The 26331-nt window shown below is 34.0% G+C and overlaps 1 protein-coding gene across 2 annotated transcripts in view; it reads left to right on the top strand.

Moving 5' to 3' along the window:
• The window catches only part of PLEKHG1 (pleckstrin homology and RhoGEF domain containing G1), a 141723-nt gene that overhangs the window by 97694 nt on the left and 17698 nt on the right, over positions 1-26331 (top strand). For both annotated transcript variants that reach the window (XM_031937631.1, XM_023503283.2), the window contains exons 4-13: positions 2695-2764; positions 7255-7301; positions 9265-9415; positions 10796-10927; positions 11616-11798; positions 11902-11997; positions 12207-12293; positions 16951-16984; positions 17932-18027; positions 25065-25103. In XM_031937631.1, the coding sequence (XP_031793491.1) occupies positions 2695-2764; positions 7255-7301; positions 9265-9415; positions 10796-10927; positions 11616-11798; positions 11902-11997; positions 12207-12293; positions 16951-16984; positions 17932-18027; positions 25065-25103 (935 nt within the window). The remainder of the gene's footprint in view (positions 1-2694; positions 2765-7254; positions 7302-9264; positions 9416-10795; positions 10928-11615; positions 11799-11901; positions 11998-12206; positions 12294-16950; positions 16985-17931; positions 18028-25064; positions 25104-26331) is intronic.

Genomic DNA, 26331 nt, shown 5'->3' with positions numbered 1-26331 from the left:
GATTGTTTCTTATAGAATAATAATATTGCATAACATTCATATTCCATAACTTATTCAACCATTCTCCAATTGATGGGCATCCACTCAGTTTCCAGTTTCTTGCCACTATGAAAAGGACGAACATTTTTGCACTTGTGGGTCCCTTTCCCTCCTTTAATATCTCTTTGGGATACAGGCCCAATAGAAACACTGCTGGATCAAAGGATATACACGTTTGATAACCTTTTGAGCATAGTTCCAAATTGCTCTCCAGAATAGTGAGATCTTTTCACAATTCCACCAACAATGTATTAGTGTCCCAGCTTTCCCACATTCCCTCCAATATTTGTCATTATCTTTTCTTGCCATCTTAGCCAATCTGAGAAGTGTGTTGTGGTATCTCAGAGTTGTCTTAATTTTCATTTCTTTGATCAATAGTGATTTAGAACATTTTTTCATATGCCCAGAAATAGTTTTAATTTCTTTGTCTGAGAATTATCTCTTTATATTTTTTAACCATTAGATGAACCTCATTGTTAATGATAATGGATATACATTCATATTTCATATGATCTTGATAATTTCAAATTTGGGGATAGAGGATTGATTTCTTGTCAGTTATAATAAATCATCAATATTTTTACTTTATTATATGGCTAAGAAGGAACCTGACCTATGAGTCTCCTTTCTGCAATTTTTTTTTGGCTTTTGTTCTCATTGTTATCATCTTCAATCTAGAGTTTCTTTGCAGGTATCATTTTTTAGCCAGTTTAACCAAATTAATATGGTAGGCACTGGTCTACATCTTAAGCATATAAAGTTTAAAACATTATTGAGCTCAAATTCTAATGGGAAAGACAACTGGTAAATAACTTCTGCACATACAAGATACATACAAAGCAAGTGGAAAGTATTCCCAAAATAATGGCATTGTAGGGAAGAAGGGAGAAGGTGACCTGGAAAAATCTCTTTCAGAAAATAGAATTTGACCTGAATCTTGACAGAAGTTGAAAAGAAGGAGATTGTAAGGAAGAGGGAGAATGGATTCCAAGTAGAGAGTTAACCAATGCAGAGACAAGAAGTCTAGAATTGGAGTTTCCTTTTTGTGAAACAGTAGGTAATGTAATTGGATTGTAAAGTTTGTGAAGTATCAAGGTGACTAGAAAGATAGGAAGAGCACAGTTTATAAAATGCCAAACAGAAAAGCTTATATTTGTTTCTGAAGGTAAATAAATAGGCACTAGAATTTACTAGAGATGTCATGACCATAAGAAAAATCAGTTTGGAAATTGATTGAAGAATAAGATGGAATAGGGAGAAACTTGATACAGAAAGAATGATTACAAAAAAATTTTTTAAATCATCCAGGTAAGAAATAATGAGGGCCTGTTTTAGAGTAAGGGCTATATTAGTGGAGAGGAGAAAATGCACAGGAGAATGTTGTAAAATTAGAAATGATAAGCTTTGTCAGTAGATTGAACAATGAGATAAAAGTGAGTGAGGAAAGGTGAGGAGTTAGAGATGACAATGAAGTTGTTTGTCTGGGTGCCTAAAAGAATGTTCGTACCCTTGATATTAATAGAAAAATTAAGAAGAAAAGAGAATAGAGAGAGGAGGAAGATGTCAGTCCATGAGCCAACAAATATTTATTATTTACCATGTGCCAGACTCTGTGCTAAGTGCTGCAGAGCGAAAACAAGGCAAAAACACGAAACCTTCCCTCAAGGATCTCACATTTTAATGGGGGAATAGGGGGAAGGGAGAACAACATGAAAGTTACTAGGTACAGGTTAATTATAGGTAATTTCAGAGGGGTATAACCAAAGGGAAGGAATTTTAGGAAAGGCTTCTTGCAGAAGGTTGGATTTAAACTGAGAAGGTGGGAAAGAAGAGAGGCAAAGAAGGGAGGCATTTCTGACATGAGGACACTCAATAAAATGGTACAGGCTATGCAATGGAGTGTAAAGGAAGAGCAAGATGGCCAGTGTTGTGGGGTCATGGAGTACACTAAGAAGTAAGATATTTTAAATTTGAGATGCCTATGAGACATCCAAGATGACCAAAAAATAGTTGGTTATATGGAACAAGATGGAGTTGGGAAACAAGAACATATGAAAACAGTATTTGACTTTAACTCTTCTGATTTAATTCCCTTTTTGTTATGCTGGGTAAGGAAGAATTATTTCTTTTTTAAGAGTGTGCTTCATGAAAATTGGTCAGAATTACATATGATTTGCTGAGTGACAGAGTGAAAAAACTGCCATTAATTGCTCTTGGTAATTTTTAGTTCAAATCTGATTTTTGATATGGTATTTAAGGTGATTATCATATTTGAAAAAAAGTAAGTGCAACATTTCAACTTGTAAAGATAATAACAGCATTTATATAGTGTTTTATACTTTACAAAGCAACTCAAACATTTTATTTTATTTAATCCTCACAATAACCCTGGAAAATAGACATTATGATTATCCCATTTTACAGGTTATAAAACTAAGGCAGACAATGGCTTGCCCCAGAATCATATAACTAGTGTCAAAGTATCAGTCTGAATTTGAACTTGGTCTTCCTACCTCCAGTTCAGCCCTCTTATCTACTGTCCCACTTAGCACCACAAGCTACCTTGTATATAGCTGAATAAAATATCCTTCATGATGAAAGACTGCAAATTAACTTTTTTTAACTTGTTTTTGTCGTTGTTATTGTTGTTGTTAGTGGACTTTTACAAGATCTGGAAAATTGTGAAAATGATCCCGTGGCCATAGCAGAATGTTTTGTATCTAAGGTAAGAATGATTTGCTAGTTTGTGCCAATGGTGACCAGCAATAATATAATTGCTTTTTTTTTTTTGGATTTTAAAAGAATAGTTTTTTTCTAAAGGCTAAATTTTATGATTGCATTTTTCTACAAAGAAAAAAGATCAATTATAGAGAAAAAAGTACTTATTATTTTTAATGTAGTTTTTTAATTGAAATAAATTGCTTGTTTTATCTCATAAAAAAACTATAAGCCTTTGGAGATTGGGGGAGAGGCAAGAATAAAGGAATGTTAGAAAATAAGATTAAGTTTCAACAACTGATTGACAGAGACATGTGAAAAACTATGGGATGGGAAAACGTCTTCATGTATATCAGATCCAGAGAGCTAAAAATGACAATAAGCAGTAGGTAGGTAGGTAGGTAGATAGATAGATAAAACATTTATTAATTATATACTATATAACAGGTGCTATGCTAAGCACTGGGCATGCTAACCCAAAAATCAAAACAGTTCTTGCCCTCAAAGAGCTTATACTCTGAGGGTAGAACATGACACAGAAATGGCACTACAAAATGATTGGAAAGTAGGGAGGAAATGGAAAATTGCATGACATTGAAGTCAAGTAGTTATTCCACTGGAGAAAAGACTATAATTGGAATATCTGAACGCAGTGAAGTTTGAGGGAATAGATAAAGAAAAAGAATAGTGTTTCACTTAAATTTTCAGTAATTCTAATAGTCTTCAAATAATTGATTATTACACAGCAAAATCTTCAAATCTATCTTAAATAAAAAGGCATTATCTGCATCCAAAGAAAATAGATGTATAGAATAATTTTACATGTATATATCTATTTGTACCTAATGGTAGCCATCTCTAAGACAGGGGAAAGGGAGGAAGAAAAAAAGAAATTTACTTGATAATTTTTTTGTATATTTGAAAGGAATGATCAGTTGTGCATAGTAAATTTGCAATTTCATGTATAATCATTTTTTGTTGTATTGTGGTTGTAGAAATGCTTGTTTTATTCCATAATTTAAAAAATTTTAAACAGGGTATCACAGTTTGTGCAATTGTAGTTTCAAATATACTCAACTTTTAGCAAAGGCCACTTGAGAGTAGCTTTGATCACTATAAAGGGCTAGTATTTTACTTATACCCTTAAGTCTAATAATGTGTCATAATAGTTAATCCTGCTCCTTCTCAAGTTGGACAATGTCATACAAATAGCCTAAATGTAATTCTATCTAAGTGGGGAAGCTCTCTCCCTAGCCATGACTCTAGGACTATAAAATGTGAGAGTGATTTTTAATCTAAACATACCACCCTGTATTTTATTACAGTTTTTAAAAGTGATTGTTGTATTAGGTGTAAAGCAAAAGGTGACTACAACATATAGTCATTATTCTTTTCACAATTTACCTACATGTCATATAATTAGTCATTGTAAAATACTGAAGGATAGGAGCATAAAAAAGGATAGAAAGAAACAAGTCAAAAGAGATGTCCTTATTCATCAAAGAAGGTATATGTTCAAGGAGCCATAGACCATCAGCTATACAGAAGAGTTCGGAAACATTTAGCTTTTAATGGTAACTATAATCAGGGGCAATGATTAAAGGGGTGGGAACATAAGCTTAGCCTTGGTTTAATTATTCACATAAAAGTTTGTTTATATACCCCACTGGCATTTCCCAAGCCTCCTTCATTGTAATGTTGCCAGGTTTAATTAGAAGGCTTACTTAAGCGCTCCACACATTTATATGGAAGGAAGGTACTGAGAGAGTTTGGTTCTGGCAAAGAATACTTTTCACTCAGCACCCTGAAATTTAGAAGCTGTTAGGTGTTGTGAAGCCAAACCAGCTGTTTAACCAGGGGGAGGCATAGAAGATTACTTTAAATTGAGCAGCCATTAATGAAAGATGTTAAACAGGTTCTTACTTTCATGTGAATCACCGATGCCTTCACAGGGATTCATTTCTGGCCTTTTTTATTTGGGGGGTGGAGTCGGGATCTTTAAGGTTAAATGAAACTGTTTCCACTGAAGGATAATATAATTATTCCTTACCTGTTCCTTGAAAAAGAAGAAGAAAAGTTCCCATCGTAGAATTGTTGACTAGTGATGGAAATGGAAATTCTTTACTGAAGAACCTAATTATAACACTTTCAGAATGTCACCTTCCACTACTCTTTCATCTCTTCTTAATCTATATCCTGCTCCACATTAAAAACTTTCCCCTTAAAATATATTTTATTCATTTAAGTCAATATGTTAATTCTCTTAAGGGCTTTTGTAATTTGTCAGAAAATTATAAAGGAAAATTCATTCTTTTTTTTTTTTTTTCCTGAGGTAATTAGGGTTAAGTGACTTGCCTAGGGTTACACAGCCAGGAAGTGTTAAGTGTCTAAGGTCAAATTTGAACTCAGGTCCTCTTCACTTCAAGGCTGATGCGCTATTCACTGCACCAACTAGCTGCTCCAGAAAACTTCATTCTTGCTTAACTTACTATGGAATACTTCCAGATATTTTTTCTGAAAAACTCTGTATAAATGATTTTTCTTTTGGTAAATGAGTTGCATACTTTTGAGCTTAAGTTATTCAGAAGTTTAATAAGCTCTAATTTATCATATTTATAAATGAGCTTTGCTGTGTCAAATTTAGTTAAAGTATTCTCTAAATTCTGAATTTGAATAGTCTGGATTATTGTAAATCTACTAGTAATAGCAGCTAGGTGGTACAGTGAATAGAACTGCTGGGCCTAGAGTCAGGAAGACCTGAATTCAAATTTGGCCTCAGACACTTACTAGCTGTGTGATGTTGGGCAAGTCAATTAACCCAGCTTGCCTTAGTTTTCTCGTCTATAAAAATGAACTGGAGAAAGAAATAGAGAGCCACTCCAGTATCTTTGCCAAGAAAACCCAAAAATTAGGGTCATGAAGGGTCAGACACAACTGAAATGACTCAGCTACACAATATTATTGTATTTGTATGGGTATTTGAATGCTGGACTTCGTCAGGAAGAGTTTGAATACTGTTATAAATACCTAACTCTGTGATCCAGGAAAGTCATTTAACTGCTCAGTGCTTCAGTTTCATCTGTAAAATGAAAGGATTGTATGCAAGGTATCTTTCTGATCTGATACTAGTTCCCCTGTGTACATGTTTATAATTTACAATTTTATATATAATTTCATTATAATTAACATATTAATAGTATAACATAATTAACTATAATTATAGATGGTAAACTGGATCATTTATATAATCTGCATTCATTTCATTGTAGTCTTGACTTCAGGAAGATAATTATTGTTATTAATAATTTTATGAAAATTAAGCAAATTAAATTTTGCACAATTCTAAGTTTGGTGTATGTTTCAGGGCTGTAACTGTTCTTCCAGGAATGTTCCATGATAGACTGTAACCCAAAACTCTTTATCTGAATGATGTTTGAGCACCTGTAAGGATTCATGAAAAATGTTACCAATAGCAAAATTATTCCAAGTATGCAAGGTTAACTAATGCTAAACCAAAGGCTTTTATGGAGCTAAGTGTATTTGAGAAATCCTTTGACAGAACAATGTATTTATTACTCCCTTTTTGGAAAATGGCATAGTTTTGATAAATCAGTCATAAATTGATTTGTACAGAAAAAAAACTTCTTTAAAACATAGAAGTTTAAAATATAGCTTTAAAGATTGATATTGAATCATTCATCCAGGCATAAATTTGGCTCTGAGCATTCAGTCAGTATTTATTAAGCACTTACTATGTACCCGCTACTCTTTTAAATATTGGGGCAAGGAAAGGAAAGCCCTGCTCCTAAAGAGCCCATTATTTAAATTTTGTCTGATGTGTAAAATGGAATGATGAGACTGGAAGGTCAGACAGTGAAAGAGCCTTGCATAGTCTGAAATGAGCATTTTTATATGACACAACAATTGTAATTTTTTAAAATTCCTTTTAAATTTTTATCATGACTTAATCTACTAGATTGCCAATATCTGTTTTGTCATGTTATTTTCTATCAAAAGAAAACATGTCTGTTTCCTTCCAAGTGCAAAATTCCTTTTATGCTGTTTCGTTGCTAAAACATCACTTTTTAGGGCTGAATCAGGTTTAACTTGTTTAAGGAATTTTCAAGAAAAGATAATGGTAAACTACAAGCACTAATGAAAAAGAGCTGTTTTTCTTTAAACTAATTGAAAGGAATGATGTGAGTAGCTTTTTTAACCCTTGAGTTTTGTTGTTGTTGTTGTTCAGTCGTTTTAGTTGTGTCCAACTATTCATGATCCCACTTGGAGTTTTGTTTTGCTTTGTTTTATGTTTTTTTGGGCAAAGATACTAGAGTGGTTTCTTTCTCAAGCTCATTTTACAGAGGAAACCACTGTTCCACCTACCTGTACATTAAAATTTTTAGCTAAATGTATATAGAACCTATAATGTATCTTTTGTGTTTACCTGTTATTTTGGTCTTTGTTTACTTAAATCTTAACTCTTTTTTTCTCTTGCAGAGTGAAGATTTTCACATTTATACACAATATTGCACCAACTATCCAAGGTAGATATTTGAGATGCAAGAAAAATCCATATTTACAAATGTGTTTTGTCCTCTCTAACTGAAAAAAAAAAAAAGGTATGAGGAAGACTTCCTGGAGAGAGAGTGGCATTTGATATAGGCTTAAAAGAATGGGTAAAAATTCAAAAGGATAAACAGGTTACAAATTCATAAAAAAACATCCATTAATGGACTGGTACTTTTAAAAAAAACTGACATTTTTCAAACTAAATCAATAAAATTCTCCTTCAGTGTCAATTATTTATAATTTCTAAATCAATCTTAAAGATAACAGAATCTTATGGAATGATATTCTGTAAACCCAAATTAATTTATGGCTTGCTCTAAAATTCTTGAAAGTTGGTTTTGATAATTGCTCAAATATACATTTCATTGGATTCTAAGGATATTTTGTTGGATCTGTATCAACATCCATGAAAATAATATAACTAACAACTAACATTTATTGAACTTTGTTCATGGAATATGAATTCATAGAATAAAAAAAAAAAACCTAGATCCTAGCCTCAGAGAATTTACATTCTATTCAAATGACACTCTTACAGATAGGTCAATATATAGATGATAAATTGAGGAAGAGAGAGCATAAGCATTAAAGGAAGATAGCTTACGATCTGAGCTTTGAAGGGAAGGAGTCTGAGTGCTCCCTTTCAGAGTATATTTTAAAGCAGAGTATGCCCTCAAGTGGTGCATTTTGCAACCGCTCTAAGAGTTGTAATTTTTGACCAGATCTTCCCATAATTCATCTATGAAGAATTTCATCACTTATTATAGGTTTTCATTCAGAATCTTTTCCATTGGGGAATTTGGGCTATTTCTTTTGTTTTTTGCTCTTACCTGTTTACTTCCTTTATTCCTTTATTGATTACACATTTCCTTGATATCTTTTATGCCTCTTCTTTATATTATTAATACATGGCACCTTTATTAGAAAAGAGCCTTTGGGCTCTCAGATCTTCTCCTAAGTTTGATGCCAATAAATATTTCTGCAGCTGAATCCCTCAGATAAGATAATGAAGGCTGGAGTCAGTAGATTTGGCTATTTGGAGTACCTGGTGATCTTTCTCTTGGGATGTATTTGCATTTGCTCCCTAGTTACAATTTATAACTGCTATAGTTTCTTAGAGCATAGTAATTATCTGTGGTGTAGTTATATTTTAAGTGATCTTATTAGTAATGAAAATTTTCTTTTTAAAAATAGAGTGGCCATATTTAGAGTTTTTCTGCCCACAAGGACTTTTTTATTTTGTTCCATGCTTAATGCTTCAAGGTTAGGGAAAAATAGACAACCAGTTAATAGCATTCAAGTGTCTATTATATGAAGAGCATTTATATATATGTGGAGTACGAAAAGAACATGTAGGAAATAGAATGGACACAGGCCCTCCCTTCAAGATGCATCCTCTGGAACCAAAGAGATTGTCTGGTTTAAATCCTTTGTTTTATAGATAAAGGTGTTTAATACTGTGACTTCTAAGGGTTGCTTCTAGCTCTAGATCTGTATAAAGGAAAAACAGTCAGTCAGATGCAATCATTAAGGGTGAATGTTGAGCAAGATTTTGAAGGTGATGATGAAAATCGATTGACAGAACTGAAAAAGGCATTGAAAGTCAATGGTGCAACACATAAAAAGATAGGAAAAAGCCCCTTATGTCCTTACCAAATTGCATAGCTTGACATTGAAGGCATTATTTCCTTTTATTATATCAAAGCCTGTGATTCCTGTTGTACTTAATTTGTAAGATGCCACTTATTTCAGCTGATCTCATCATCTGATTAGCTGACAAATTAGCTTGGCTGCTCTTTTAAATCCAGGTATCATGATGTAAAATGCCCTATCACAGCTCACAAGTGATCATCTTCTTCATATGACATGCTTAAATGATTTAATAAGTAACTCAGTTATTGAAGAGTCTGCACTATGCTTCATGGATTTTGTTTGCAGATCAGTAGCTGTGCTAACAGAATGCATGAGGAACAAAATGGTAGCCAAGTTCTTCAGAGAACGTCAGGAAACTCTTCATCATTCGCTGCCCTTAGGATCATACCTTTTGAAGCCTGTTCAGCGGATTCTTAAGTATCATCTGCTTTTACATGTGAGCATCTTCAAAATGTACAGTTCTTTAGGCCTGATATACTTGAATATATTTTAATATGCAGGAGTGGAGTTAAAAGTTTTTATCATTTTTGTATTTTGAGCTGATAACAAAAATGACCAAAAAAAAAAAAAAAAGGCTGAGAACATCTGGAAATGTTTTTCTTGTTCATTCTTTACAGTTGACTAATACATTTTAATTAAGAAGTTTTAGAAATACTGATACTGAGCCTGCAGCATTGAATATGTCCAAGTAATGAGATAGTTTTTCAACTCTATAATTCACTTCTTACTTGGGAGAATCACCTGGCAGACTACCAATGTCTTTCTGGGACCTTTGACATTTTTTTTAAATGTCATTGGCCACTAGACACATTCTGGGGCATGATCTTGCTGGGTGGTTTCTGCATTATATAGAAAGTTATAATCTAAAAGAAAGCAGTTGTTTCCCATGTGCCAGATTTAATGGGTGGTTTGGGAAAAAGAAGTATTTATTTGTCCTGGGTTTGATTTGGTGGGGCAATAACCAACAAGGACATAAATGGGAACAGGATGAGTGGTGAACAATTCATTAAGTTTTATTCTTAGGAATAATAGAATAAATGTCCTTGTTTTATTTCTCAATACTTTTTACACTGTTTTAGATAGCTTTGTAGATACAAGATAATTTAAATTGAGATACTGCTACATAATCCTTGTTCTCAGTATATTCTGATAGTCAAAGCAGTCAGGCCTAAGGCAAGTTTTTTTTTGTTTGTTTACAATTTTTTTTTGCGATGGAAGAATTAATTAATCAACAAATATCTGTCTGCCAAGAACTCTGTTGGTTCCTGGAGGATACAGAGACAGAAATGAAACAAGAGTCCCTTACCCTCAGGAAACGTATAGGGGAAAGAGAGTGTGTGAACACAGATATATACAAAGTAGATACAAGTTAAATTATATCTGAGGGGGGAAAGAAAAGGCACTAATACCTGAGCTTTAGGAACCCCAAGAGACAAAGGTGGGTGGAAGAGACAACATTCCAGGCATGGGATATAACCAGTTCAAAGCCACACATATAGAAAATGGCATTGCCATGTATAGAAAATCACTCAGAAAGTTAATGTGGTTGGATTATAGATTACATCAATAATGTATAATAAAGCTGAAATGGCAATGAGAAAGCTAGATTGTGATGAATTGTAAATGTCTTTAGGAGAAAACATCCTATAAGTAATAGAGAATGATCTTAGACTCAATTAATCTAACCCTCTCACTTTGTGGATGAGGAAATTCAGAGGGTTCCAATTTACTTAATTTACCAAATATTGATTAAGCACCTACTGTGTATGTGAAAGAAATGTTTCAAAAATAGATGGTTCTTTACTGACTTCATTAGGAAATAGAAAACCACCTTGACAAGGAGACTGACGGCTATGATGTGGTGCTTGAGGCCATAGACACAATGCAGAGAGTGGCCTGGCATATTAATGACATGAAGAGGAAACATGAGCATGCCATCAGATTACAGGTAAGTTCACAAAATCTTCTTGTCTACTTGGTTTGAATTTTTCTGTGAGTTGCTTTTTTGTTGTTATTGTTATTTCTCCTCACTAAATGTTAAAGGAGTATTAAATCTTGCTTCTTATCTCCCAGCATTCCTTACAGGAATGAGTGATAACATCATATTATTGGTTTTCCTTTATCTACATAATTATTTATTTGGGGAGGATTTAAGAAATCTTCTATACATCATTTCTTTACCTCCTCTAGTTTTTAGTTCAATATATAATATGAGGAACTGAATTTTCGGTGGAAATTTTTTCAAATCAGTAGCTTCAAGATATTTATCTGGAAAGGGAAGAAGTTCAAGAAGGGAAGAAAACAATTTTTTTCCACTGGTAGTTCACATATTAGCCTCTTTGTGTAGTCTTTGAAAAAATATAACTAGTAATATTAACTTTAGTCAGGGATAGATGGATAGGGTAGGTGGATGACCAATTATGTGATAATAGTTAGATTAAACTATCCATACATTTCATTTTTGTTAAACTTTAAGTGAAAACTAATCTTCTGTGTAATGCCCTAAACTGACAAATGTATTTATTTAAATTATCATGCCATCAGATACTTGAAATATTAATAGAATTTTTGTTAATTAATTGTTTAACCTTCTTCCTCTTATTTAAAATATATTAAATATATATTAATTCTTCCAGGAGATACAGAGTTTACTGACTAACTGGAAAGGACCAGACCTAACCAGCTATGGGGAGCTGGTGTTGGAAGGAACATTCCGTATCCAGCGGGCTAAAAATGAGCGAACATTATTCCTTTTTGACAAACTGCTTCTGATCACAAAGAAAAGAGAAGAAACCTTTACCTACAAAGCTCACATTCTGGTATGTCTGGGTGTTGGAAATGCTATAGAAACTGAAGCAATTTATGAGTCCTCATTCCCTTTCAAAAGTGTCTTACTGACTTTACATACTCCTTTTGTTATAGTGTGGCAACCTGATGCTTGTGGAAATGATTCCCAAGGAACCACTTAGTTTTAGTGTTTTCCATTATAAGAATCCCAAGCTTCAACACACAGTGCAGGTAAAAAAAAAAAAAAAAAAAATTCTCTATTTTTTTTCTCAGTGTGATTCTTTTAACTTGAGAGGCTTTATATTCCATGACCTCTGTGAAACATCTAATCTGCTGTTTCCCAGCAGAGGAAAGTTTTTTAAAAAATCATAACCATTGGTCTTAGTATTCTCTGGATTTGCAAATACGAGTTACCTTACTTTTACAATTGTTCCTGACAGGCTAAATCCCAACAAGATAAACGACTCTGGATTCTACACCTGAAGAGACTTATCCTAGAAAATCATGCCGCTAAAATTCCAGCGAAGGTAAAAATGTAACTTAAAACTTTTCAAACTCTAGAAACACATCCTGACCCAGAAGAAATGTTCTACTCGAAATGTTCTACTCAAAATTAAACAAACATTGAAAGAAAGAATATATGGGAAAACAAAGACCCAACTCAGGTCCATAAGGCCTGAATTTTTTGTGGCAGTAATGCAGGACAGATTGAGAGAAGTCACAAAACCTTTCATTGATTTAAGTGATCATATTGTAGATGTGAATGCTTCTGCTTCACAGGAAAGTTGCCTGTTGAGAGTTCTGAAGTGCATTTTCAAAGATTTTCACAAAGTCCTTAGAATGCCGTATCCAAAGTTACTTTTGAAAGACCAAAAAAAAAAAATCATCATTTAAACTTTTAGGCTATAAGAAAATATCCACTATCAAAACATATTTTCTGCAATAATAAAATATTTGAATAAAAACACATTTTAAAAAGAATGTTTTATCTCAATTTCAGGAAAATTCTCTTTTAAAGTATAAGCCTGAAGAAATAGAAACTTGTCAAAGTAGAAACTAGCTGAATTGGTTTTCCATGACTGATAAAATATAATGTAACTTATAGTCAGATTTAGCCAAGTCATGAAAATAGGTACACACCCAGAGAACAGATAGAAATCACAAAAAGGTGAAATGATTGGAGCAAAGCAATGTATCCAGACTCTCAAATGTTCTTTGTCTCATCCCAGGAGTGTGGGATGCTCTAAGTGAATCTGACCCACCCTAGAGCCATTTGGAGGTCAAGCCTGATTCTACTGTAGATAATTTTTAATAAGCTTTGGCATTATCCTGAGTGTTGGGCCTTCTTTTTTTTTTTAACCACTTAAAGTCAGAATGATTGTCTTCTTTTTTCACATTTATTTCAAATTTATGGGATAAAATAAGTATTTCCATAACATAGTACAATAAAAAAGATAATTACACATGAAACCGCAACACTGTTGTATACAATTTGCTATTCCTTCTAAATATGTAATAGTTAAAATTGTAAATTTCTTTTTTTCTTCTACTCTCCTCCCACCTTAGAGATGGCTATCATTAGACACAAGTGAATATATATGTAAAATTTTTCTATACATATTCTTTTAATCAGTTTTTTCTCTGGATATAGATAGGGTCATTCTTGGGCCTATTTTATTATGAGTTCAATCTATGAATCTTGAATTTGACTAGACTTGTCCATTCAGGGATCTTGAGGGTTGCCGGGTGAAAGTATAGAAAATATTAATTTGATAAAAAAATTTTAAAACCACAACCCATGAAAAAACAAGCAGCACTCACTGTTAATATTGAAAAGATTTACTTATTTTAGCTTTTTCCTAAAAAAAAAAAAAAAAAAAAAAAAAAAAAAAAAAACTACAGGTATTTTTTTTCTTGGGATAGAAAGTTAGTTGAAATGAAAAAATAGATTGTTGGAAAGTGTTTAGATAACTAATATTAGAAAATTTAAAAGGTAGCAAGGCTTGGTGGATATATAGAGCCAGTTTTTGAGTCAGGATGATCTAAGTAAAATTCAGGCAGGTCCTGCTTCTGATGCATGTAGTGTAATGTATTAGTCATTTAACCTCTCAATGCCCAGGGCAAACTCTCAGTGCTGCATAAGCTGTGGTTGAATTGTCTTCACACTAAAAGTTTGTCATACCAATGAAATTGGAAGTCTGTATCACCAAAACAACACAAAAAAGAAAAATTGCTGTGGGTGGGGGGCTGATAATAAAGGGAAAATTGGATAGAGGCTTAAAGGAAATTGCTAGCTAATGAGAAAAATTTCGAACAATATTGTGGGGATTGGACTATGTTTGGGAAAGTCACTGGTCCTTTTTTTTCCCCCAGAATGTTTCCCCAGGTCTCAGTAGTCCCTTCATGGTTCATACAATTTTGCTCCTGAATTTTAAAGGGCTGATTTTCTAGTCTATTTGGGGAGAGTACTTCTCTTTATCCTCAATATATTGTGAAGAAGGGATACTAGCTTTCTCCATCAATGAATGTGTGTTTTTAAAAACCATCAGTATTCAATTTGTAATCAGGAAATGAATGCATAAGTGTGTGCTTTTTTATTGTGAGTTCCATTTTCTCAGAATATGATATGGCTCAAGATAGTTCATGTGAGACTGATGATTATATTTTCTTGCTATTAATCATTTCAGTTTCACGCCTTATAATATCTCTCTCAACAATGACATAGTATAACTGACATACCCTTCTTATACTTTGTGTTTCTTGTAAAAGACAAAAGCTAGAATTCTTTAAAGTAATCGGCAGACTTCTGTTGCAAAAAAAGAATAACTTATGCATCCTTTTAAACATTTCTCCTACACCATATATGTATTCCAGACATTCTTGCTCAAGAATATCTGAATATCTTTGGTCCTCAGTTTCTTCATAAGGAAAATGATGTAGAATAGTTGGACTAAAAAATTTCTAAGGTCACTTCTTCCTTCAAATCTATGATCCTATGAGCCTAAGTGTATGTATTAAGTCCTTACCATGTCCCACGTACTGTGCTACATTCAAGAGAGAGAAAATGTGAAGAAAGGCAAAAATAGTGCTTATAATCTAAGGAGGGAAATGGCATGCCACTAAATAGATACATTTAAAATATGGTTTTAGCATGTGACAAGAATAGGAAAGATCTTCTCTATTAGGTATTTGGTAAGCTGAAATATATTTTAGGAAGTCCACATTTCTAATTATTTTAGCTATCATTCTTGTATCCTTAATAACTAATAAAATATCTTTATTTGATAAATTTAAGATGTTAACTTGTAAATGATGCTCATTTACTATTTGACTTAATAAGCTAAAGTCAGTACAGTCTGGTAAGTTATATTTATAACTTAGCTAAATTTTAGAAACAGAAAATTTCTGTTTCTCTCAAATGAAATGTGAACATACTGGCGACATTTTGTAATACTATATTGGATAGAAAGTCAGCCTTAAAGCCAATGAGGTCTGGATTCAAGTCCTGCCTGTGTGACTGATCAAGCCACTTGAAGTATTCTGGGCAATTTTCTGTGACTAGAAGTTGCAGAGAGGATGATGACCTAAGTTTCCTCATGAAGGAGTTCCCTAAACCCCTGCAACCATCTCACCAGTCCTTATCTCTATACACATAGCTGCCACTTAATTAAAAACTGCATGCAATTCTTGGAAATACCTGTTAGTTTTTTCTACTTTTAGCACAGAGATAGTTCATGTCTGACACCTACTGGCCAATATGAGAATATTATTTTAAACGCTAAATGCCGGAAATCATCAATCAATAAACATTTATTTCAAGTCTTTAATATCAGGCTTTGTGCTAGGAACTGAAGATACAAAGACAAAAATCCATTTTATCCATAAGTCCATTCTAAAGCAGTTTATTTTCTAATACAAGAGGAAACGTATGTGTACATATACACACGCATATATATTTGTGTATATGTATGTGTGTGTGTATATCTATAGCACTAACTATTAAGGTCTTTCCCAGATCTCAGCTTGTATAAGGCAACACCCATTCAATCTATGCTTCTGCCAGAGGAAGAGAAATATTAACAACTCAAGAGTATAATACAAGGGAATATGTTTGACTTTGGGAAGAAGAGAAAAGAGAACAGAGAAAGGAAAAAAATCAGCAGTGATCTATCAGTTGTGTAAAGTATATATTATATTAAAATATAAGTATGTACATAGATACTATATTTTTCTATACTTTGAATCTATCTGCATTTTATATAAAGATATAAATATCCCAATATTTAGCAGCCAAAACTATTTAATTTTGTTGAGCTTTTTAGTGTGTCAAGGTTGCATTAAAATTCTTAGCATGAATAACTTTTTTAAAAGACATAAATATATGATCTTTATGAATAACAAATAATGACTCAAGTTTGTAATGGGGTTAGCACCTAAAGTGAAAAAAATTTAGCAAATAACTATTGGGCTTATACCCCAAGGAGATACTAAAGAAGGGAAAGGCACTTGTATGTGCCAAAATGTTTGTGGCAGCCCTGTTTGTAGTGGCTAGAAACTGGAAAATGAATGGATGCCCATCAATTGGAGAATGGCTGAATAAATTGTGGTATATGAATGCTTTGGAATATTATTGTTCTGTAAGAAATGACCAGCAGGATGAATACACAGAGGCTTGGAGAGAATTACATGAACTGATGCTAAGTGAAATGAGCAGAACCAAGAGATCATTATATACATCAACAACGATACTGTATGAAGATGTAATCTGATGGAAGTAGATTTCTTTGAAAAAGAGACCTAATTCAGTTTCAATTGATCAATGATGGACAGAAGCAGCTACACCCAAAGAAAAAAACACTGGGAAATGAATATAAACTGTTTGCATTTTTGTTTTTCTTCCCGGGTTATTTTTACCTCCTGAATCCACTTCTCCCTGTGCAACAAGAAAACTGTTTGGTTCTGCACACATATATTGGATCTAGGATATACTACGACATATTCAATATATATAGGATTGCTTGCCATCTAGGGGAGGGGGTAGAAGGTGGGAGGGAAAAATCAGAACAGAAGTGAGTGCAAGGGATAATGTTGTAAAAAAAATTACCCTGGCATGGGTTCTGTCAATAAAAAGTTATTATAATTTAAAAATATTAGCAAATAATAATCATATTTTCTGTTTTTCAGGCCAAGCAAGCAATTCTGGAAATGGATGCCATTCGTAAGTTTTTTTTTCCTTAAAAATAAAATGTCCAGCATTTTAAGTTATAACTCAATAAGTATAATAGAATCAAAAATCAATGGAATGTTTAAAGGAAGAGAATGGTAGCTTTATAATCATTGAGATGGAAAATAGGGTTACAAATTCCTATGTTGCTATCTCAAAATCTGAACACAAATATTTTCATTTCCAGTTTGTGTGTGAATTAACTGTTGTCTAACTAACTGTGTCTGTTTCCATATTTGTTAACAATTTAGGAAGTTCTTAAAGGGCCCTAAAGAAAAATAAAGTTTTTTGCTGAATTATTTGGATAGACTAGTGACAAAAATCCTGCTAATCACTCTGTATAGACACATTAGAAAAAGTCAATGGTTATCAAATGGCATCATATATATAAGAGAGAAGGAAAAATTCATATCTATTTGACCATGGGAAATGGAATGCATGATTTGTACCACAGGAAGAAATAGTAAAGTCAGAAAGACAACTTTTGAAACATTACTGCTTGTCCATCTTAGGACTCTCTTCTTTTCATTCCAACCAATGTTTTATTAAAAGTCATTTTTAAATATCAAGCAAGTTTTCTTATTTATTTAAGTGGGGTTTGTGACTGTTCTGAGTCGTAGCTGCTTCCAACTGCTATACTAGAATGGGTATTTGTGCCCTGCACATTTTAGTGAACTCTCCAGGAAGTGTTGGAGTGGAGCCAAATATGTGATCACTTTTCCTGCAGGGCTTGCATTCTCTGAAAAGTTCTTAAAAGGCCTACTGTGAACAAATAGAAAAGCCCTGTGTAAGACAATAACCACACACTGATTTTCAGTTTTCTCTTTGTCTTTGTCTGCAGAATGAGAATGAACTCATGAGATCCTGCAACAGATTAATGACAGTGATTTGGTGTATCACAGAATTTTGTATTCTAATTGAAACACATGGTTATCTTACAGATCATCCAGGATTCTATTACAGTCCTGAGAAAGAAATGAAGGCATTTTCCAATTCTAAAGAAAGCACTGCTCCCCATCGCCTGAGAAGAAAATCTGGTAAATTAGATGTTTTACTCTTTAATATCACAATATGTCATAATGATAAGTAGGGGAGGAAGTATCAATTGAAATTCTCTCATGTAGGGTAAGGCCTCTAGATGGGCAAGGCCTGATCTTTGGTAGAAGAGGATATCATACTCTGTAGACTTTGGAACTACAGTCATTCTTGCTAGACAATAGTGCCCAAGATTACATCTTAAAATATAAATTGGAGAGATCTATAAATTAATACCCAGAGCTTCTAGCTTTTTGTTTCCTTCCTGTGAGCCTCACCTTCCAGAAGCCTACAAACAATATCTACTTTGTATGCCTTTGGGATTGGTCCTTTTTTGGCAATAATTTCAAAATGGATGGATTTATTCCATTTTAATTGCGCGAGTAAAAAACACCTTACCAAATTCATTGCCAAATTCTTGAATTTGCTATTCTTGAAACACATAGGAACCTTTTTTTTTTTTTCTGAGGCAATTGGATTTGAGTGACTTGCCCAAGGTCACACAGCTAGGAAGTGTTAAGTGTCTGAGAATAAATTTGAACTCAGGTCCTCCTGATTTTAGGGCTGATGCTCTATCCACTGTGCCACCTAGCAATCCCCACATTGGAACTTTTTGCACTCCTGAAAGTCAGAAACCAAAAGGTTGAGAGCCTGATGCTAAGAACCATTTATATTTATTGATGGTAATTTTGCTTTTAACATACTTTATATTCAAGATCTTAGAATCTTCCTAAACAGTCCAAAGTTTAGAAATAACTGTTATCAGAGAGTTTTTCTTCTTGCCCAGTACTCGTCTATCATTAACTCAGAATGGTAGCCAACATTTCAGATGATAGATTTCAAAGAGATGTTTTTAGAAAGGATGGAAAATATGTAATAGATATAGAATTGTTTTAGGCCCATTTATTTGCCAACCAGCATTTTAATGAAACTCTTAGAACCAGGTTATTATCCCTTCTGTGAGTACTTACACCTCTGAAGTAGAAAGCCCCTACTAGGGAGTAAGTATCTTTTGGACTTAAAAAGAATTCATCCTCCAAGAATTTTAAGAAATATATTCAATATTTTTATTTTTAATATTTATTGATGTTTTTTGTTTTTACATAAACTTCTTAAATAACTTCCTTATATCAATTTTTAAAAATTCATCTTTGAATATCCAACCTCCCCCTTTCTACTCAAGAAGTCAATAAAAGAATAAAAGTAATAAAAGAATAAAAAAATTTGAGGGAGAAATAATTTCAATCAAACTAAACATCCTGGTCTGACATCATTCTATGCAATCTATTGTCCCTCACCTCAGCTCCGAAGAGGAAGAACCACCAATGCTTTATGGTTTTTTTTTTTTGTTGTTGTTGTTTTTACTATAACCTGAAAAGTAAAAGCTTGCCTTTTTGGTGGCATTGAAAGTATGATTAGCTGAGTATTTTATATAACATACCTAAAAAATTAAGTTGCATTCCTCCCTTTTTCTCAATAGTGTTGAGTTTCATAGGAATAACTTGGAAATATATTAAGAAATATAATTTGCCTATACATTTGTGCAATCTTTTTGAAAAGTATACAACTAGGACTTGCTTGTCTTAAATACAACTCCAATCTGCCTACTTACATCAGGATTTATTAACTTAACTTTTTCCTCCATGCTTTTTAAGTCCAGTATTCTTTCTACACATCACTAGTTAAGGGCCCCATCTTCATCTGCCAAGTCAGCAAATCATTCAGAATGTAGTTGCTTTGGGAATCTCATTACCCCTTTCAGTTTTAAAAATCATCAATTTCCTTATATTTCCTAAAGCAATCTCTTTACCAGTCAGTACAGTTGTTTTATCCTTGTTTGTTTTTGTTTTATTGTTAACTTTTTATTATTATTATTAACATATATATGTATTATCAGGCTAATAGATTTGAGTAGGATATACAAAGGTCCCTTTGATATTTATAATAACATTACTAGGTATTAACAAACAAAAACAAAACATCCAGAAATAATTACACAGATAAGTAAATATAATATGCTTACAAAATTGTTTTTTGTCCTTTGTCCTGGAAAAAGGATCAATGACATCACCAGGGTGATGTCTTGACTCACTGGTGAATTTAATTTAACTGGATTTGAATGAGGCAAAGTTACTCAAAACCTCACTCTCTCCTCTGGAGTCATCAAAATCCAGTGGCAAGACAACTGAATGAAGATCTTTCCCAGGGCTCTGTTTGTTTGAGGCAACACCCATTCAATGATTCAGAGCTATGTAAGAATTGAGACAAAAGATGACCTAAGTACTAACTACTGGGAGAATCAGGAAAAGTCTCATGAAAGAGGTAACAAGCTCAGTCTTGAAAGGAACTAGGGATTCCTAGAAGCGAGGGGAGGGGAGGAAAAATATTCCAGGCAAGAGGGAACAACCTGGCAAAGGTATGGAAAACATTTTTATAGGAACAGTGATTGACCAATTAGGTTGTAAACATAGACAGTATTAGAGAGAGTAAAATTAAATCAGTCTGAAAAGATGCACTGAAACAGGATTATGAAGGACTATTAATATTAGACAGAAAATTACATAACAAAAAACTGTGCTATATAACATGGAATAATAAGTATGTGTATGCTTAACAAATGATATATTGAGGGAGGCCACATTTACTCAATCAGTGATCAGCATAGTAAAGAAAATCAATTAAGTTGGATCCTGAAGGTCATTTGAATACCCATCATTTGTTGACCAAGAGGGAAATTTCCTCATGTCCTCTGGAGCTTTGGTGCTCTGTAGTCTCTTTATTCTTGAGTTTTGATGTGCTCAGGGAAATTACTTAGTATTTTACATGTCTGATATGGATAAAGCTGACCTGCTTCAAGGTTTGACATTTATTTCACATTTTTGCCAAAGTTAAACATGGGTTATTGTTAAATGTTTCCAAGCAGCCCCTTTTAATTCTAGTGCCTTCCCTCTGCTACTTCTTTTTTCTTTACACTATTATAGATTGTTAGTGTGTGTATTGTTTAAAATAAATATTCATCCCAATTATGTTTATAGTTTTCTTAATATTAAACCAACCCTACATTCCTGAAAAAATAAATAAATATTCATGTGAATTGCTAAAACAGAAGAAACCCCAGGTCCAAAAAGGAGGACCAGGAATAAGCCAGAGTTCGATCACAGTTTACAAAGATTATAACTACATTTATTGCCTGAGGACATAAAATTTGCAAGCTGGAGCAGAGAAACAGTTCTCATCTGCTCAAAGGAGAGTGGAAAAGGGTGAGCTATTTATACATATTTGAAGTATTTATGACTAGTTGAGGTATTCGTGGCTAAATGTGGTGGGGGGAGGTTAAAGGAGAAATACAGAAAGTCAGGGCAGTGAGGGTCCATGGAGAAAACATCTGCAAATACAACAAAAAACACAGTAGGATGTTTGCTGCTTGTGTGGATTGGGTGCTAGACTCCCTTACCCAAACTGACTATTCAGAGGCATCTTTAGATACAAACAGGAAGTATTTATTCAGTTCTTGCAAGGAGAGGCCCAAGCACACCTGAGCAGGCCCAGAGCCTTTCAACTCCCATCTCCCAGCATTGTACTTGGTCTAGTGAGCCAGAAATAGTGAATTTGGTTAAATAGCAAAAGACTTGGATTCATTGGATGGACTGAAAAGGATGTAACCATTGACCAATGGTCAGCAATGCTGTATACTTTCTGTGGGATACGTGACTTCCTGAAGCTTAGGCGTAGGGTCTGACCCACTCCATCTCATAGACTTTTTGAGAAAACTTCACCTGGTCCCATTCAGTCCCTCCTCTTTTTCACACATTTGAAGATTTCTCACACCATTCCCGATGCATTTCTTCCACCAGGACATCCTTGTTACCGAGGCCTTCAGGCTGGTCTCTCTTTTCAGTATTAACTGTAACCCACCCTCTACCATTTAGAACCAACACCTGCACATCAGTGGAAGATTTCAGGAGCCATTTTAGCTAAGAAATCTTGAACTAGTCTAATGATTAAGTGCATAAGCTAGCGAGTGACAAGATATTACTGCTTAAAGCAATGAGCAGGAATCAGAGACTCCACTTCCACCAACTCCCACTGTCTGTCTTAGAAACCCAGTCATCCCAGACCGAGATTGTCATCTGACAGCCAGTTATCCGTAGAACTACAGCACTGTGGAGCCCAGGGGCCTCAGGGCCATTGTCCCATCATTCCCACCTAAGCAGTCCAGATCCAGACTCATTTGGGACAAAGGAGCAAAGGTCTCATATTCTGGAACTACTTCAGGCTGACAAGGGGCTGTAGAGCTGATCACCCAGTGGGGTCCACATTGAGGAAGAGAGACAAGTGACTTGTAGGCATCAGCAGCATCCAGGGCTGAATGTCAGAATCAGGTGTCAGGTGACTTCAGGTTGACCAAGTTGTTAGAATTTCATGTCTTGGAGTCTGAAAGAAGCAACTCTCACGAGGTGCAGGGCTGCACCACAAACTTATATTGTGCCTCGTATCATCCACTGACCTTTTGCTCTGAGTACAGAAATTTGCTATAAAAGGAAAAAGCAGGGGCATGATTATAATATAATCAGTCAAAACTGTTTCTTTAGGGCCTCAATCTGAGAGTACATACATGTCAGGATAAAACATCCTTAGCTCTGACAACTAATCATGCAGCAACAATTCCACCTTATAGCCAGACTTGGGTATAATCAGGTGGGAAGCAAAAAAACAGAACACTGGGAAACTGAATCAGAAGGATTCCACCTTAAGCAGAAGCTAAAGTTGTCCTCCCAGCTCTTGTCCAGATAAGCCATCCACCTATAAAACATCCTTCTAAGTGACTTAACGGCATTTCTCTAGAATAGTGGGTTACTTACTTAATGATCCTTCAGGCAATCATAGCCAAATTCGAAATTCAAAACAATATTAATTACAGTCCCAAGAGATTTCATCTCAATAGCAAGTTTCACCAATAAGGAGCTTCAGGTCTATATAAAAACAAACCAAAACAATCTTATAAATCTTTGTGCATAACCTATCAAATGTACCTGCAAAGCAGTCAAAAGTAGGGCAGGAATATCAGGTTAAATTCTGCTCTATGTACTTCAAGAAATCTATAGATCATATTTGTTATCATATTCATTAAACTAGGAGATCATTATACATTTAAATAAGTATTAAATAATTTGCTGAAGACAGGTGGAGACCTTGGTAGAAATAATCATTTTCAGAGAACTTGCAGTTCTAACAAATCTCTTAAAAGTTTCTTGCATTGCTAAGCGGCGGAATCTTTGATACAGCATCAAAAATGTCCTTGCCTTAAAGCAGACATAAACTTGGAAAATAAAAACACTCAGTTATTAACACCATGTAAATGTAAGTTTTTCTTTTAAACAATAAAAACGGGGGCAGCTACATGGTGCAGTGGATAGAGCATCAGCCCCAAAGTCAGAAGGATTTGAGTTCAAATATGACCTTAGACACTTAACACTTCCTAGCTGTGTGATAGGGGCAAGTCACTTAACCCCTATTGCCTCAGCAAAAAAACAAAAACAAAAACCCAATCCACAATAAAAGCAATTAATGTTAAAGTAATTTCATTTAACCAGTGAAGGGGGAGGGGGGAGAAGCTCCAGTGAGTGAAGTTTGTTTTTTCTCTTCTAAGAACCAGCCACACCCAGTGGGGGAGAGGAGGGGAGGGTGAGTTAAATCTTCACTTTTCCAAACTGACAAAACTTGAAAAGTTTTCATTCCCCTTCCCTCACTGGACAGAGTTTTCCCTTTCCCTTTCCTTTCTTTCTCTTTCCCTTCTTTCCCTTTCCCTTCTTTCCCTTTCCCTTCTTTCCCTTTCCCTTCTTTCCTTTTCCCTTCTTTCCCTTTCCCTTCTTTCCTTTTCCCTTCTTTCCCTTCCCTTTTCCCTTCTTTTCCTTTCCCTTTCCCTTTCCTTTTCCCTTTCCCTTTCCCTACCTCCAGGTGGTGTCTCTCTTAACTCCACCATGTTTCCCAATCCCACTTTTCCTTATACCTAACTCTTTTAGGGTGCCAAGTCTCCCCCAGGATTTAGCCTGCCAGCTAAGGACATTCCCCAGCCTCATGGGGTCTCCTTTCTCCTGGTAAATGGCAAGTTCCACTAGGTGCTTGCCCCTTTCCGTAATAAATCTACCTTTTACCAAAGATAATGATCAATGCAAATTCTTCACATGACTTCAGTGCCTATCATCATCTGATGTCTATATAACCTTATATATATAATGCCTAACAATTTTTAGGTTTCAATATTATGACAACAACACCAAATAATTTAATTAGCAATTACACAATTTGCATAAGTAATACCAAATAAACATAACATAGCTTATCACAAAAATGGATAAGAATCTCATGTAATTTACATGGTGCAGTGGATAGAGCACCAGCCCTGAAGTCAGAAGGACCTGACTTCCAATTTCCAATTTTAATGTACACACCAATTAAAAGTTATTTTAAAAATCAATACTTTACCTCATGATATTTTAACTAGATGTTGCATTCAGGTTATCAATTAGTTTTTACAAATCAATCTTTCTTGTCCCTTGTTTTTAAAATCACCTCTTTTTTTAACTTTAAAATTCTTGATATCTGAGGGGGTGCACTTAAATTCAACATTCCTGATGTAAAAGCCAATTATTATAAATTATTATTATTAATATTAACAAATTAATATTAATATTAACAAAGTTGTAGGTTATCAGTAAACTTATTCCTTCATTCAGACCTAGTTAACTTAAATAATAAGGCATTACAGAACCCATGTCCATTGTGTATGTTTATATACATATATGTTTGTATGGTTTTATTTATTTCTCCTGTTGTATTGTGAGTTCTTTAAGGGCAAGGACCATCTTTTGTTCTTTTTGTATCCTTGGCTCTTAGCATAATACCTGGCATACAATAGGCACTTAATATTGATTGATTGGATATGCAGGTAAATAGACCAAAGACTAGATGATTACTTTTTCTAAAATATTATTTGAATTTTTCATGAAAATCAATGATAATGGCTTTTTTTTTCCAGAGCCATCCTCAAGAATACATAAGGTTTTGAAATCCAGTGGTGAGTCAAAAAGTATAACTATTATATTTATTCTTAAGTTTTTTGGGTTTGGGGTTTTTTATTATTATTGGGGTTATTTATTATTATATTATTATTATTTTTTGGTCCAGATCTATGATTTCATCCGCTTAGGCAGAATTCTGGATAGATAGCCTCCAGTTGTTTATTTTTAATTTTTTTCTTTATTTTTTCTTTATTTTAAATTTATAGCCTTAATGAAATATCTGGGATACTAAGAAAATAACTAATGTGCTCAAGATAATGTAATTAGTATTTATGAGACAATTCTTAAGCCTAGGTATTCCTGATTTCAAAGCTGGCTCTCAATTGGCCAAGCCATGCTACCTCCCATCTTGGGTATAGAGACCAGACCTATAAATTTCATTGATCTACAGAGACCTTGCAGAAGAGGAAACTCTCTGTATCAGTGTAGACCAGCACTTTCTTTGCACCTTAGATTCTTAGAATTGTCAGAATAACTTGTATCGCAGCCAGTATATATCAAAGGCAGAACTTAAACCTTTAATCCCCCTGCTTTCAAGAGCAGCTTTCTCTACATTCTACTATGATTGCTTTTAAAAGTAAAGTTGATATCTATTTAACCAACCAGAAAAATATTAAAGAGGTCTGACATCATGGTTTTTAAAGTTCCTTTTATCAGTAAATCTTTGAGCCTTATCTAACCTATCTAGTTGCATATAATAATAAAAGTTCAAAAGCTTTTAGAGGCAGCTAGATGGCTCAATGGTAGAAGACTGGACCTTGAGACAGGAAAAATCAGTTCAAATTCTTGTTCAGATGCTTGTTAGCTGTGTGACTCTGGGCAAATCACTTAATCTCTGTTTGCCTCAGTTTCCTCATCTGTAAAATAGGATAATAATAGCATCTGCCTATCAGGGTTGAGGATCAAATGAAATATTTGTGAAGTGCTTAGCCCAAAACTTGGCATAAAGTAGGTATTTAATATTTACTTTCTCCTTTCTTTCCTTCCTCCTTTCCTTCCTATTTTTATAACTGCCAAATCCATCATCATGTCAGGTCTTTTGATAACAGACATAGAAGTGCTTTAAGAATTACAATAACTTGACAAGTCATTATTGAAATGTCTTTCCAGACTTGGCTGAAATGACAATTGTACTATATCTTTTATTTTACTTAAATTTCTCTCCCTCTCTCTTTTTAAAAATTATGACACCATTTAATTTAGAAGCAGAAAGATCACATCAAA

Source organism: Sarcophilus harrisii, chromosome 4 (genome assembly GCF_902635505.1).
Source record: "Sarcophilus harrisii chromosome 4, mSarHar1.11, whole genome shotgun sequence".
NCBI classification, from domain to species: Eukaryota; Metazoa; Chordata; class Mammalia; order Dasyuromorphia; family Dasyuridae; genus Sarcophilus; species Sarcophilus harrisii.
The sequence above is the reverse complement of the archived record's forward strand: the minus strand, read 5'-3'. Positions and strand labels throughout refer to the sequence as shown.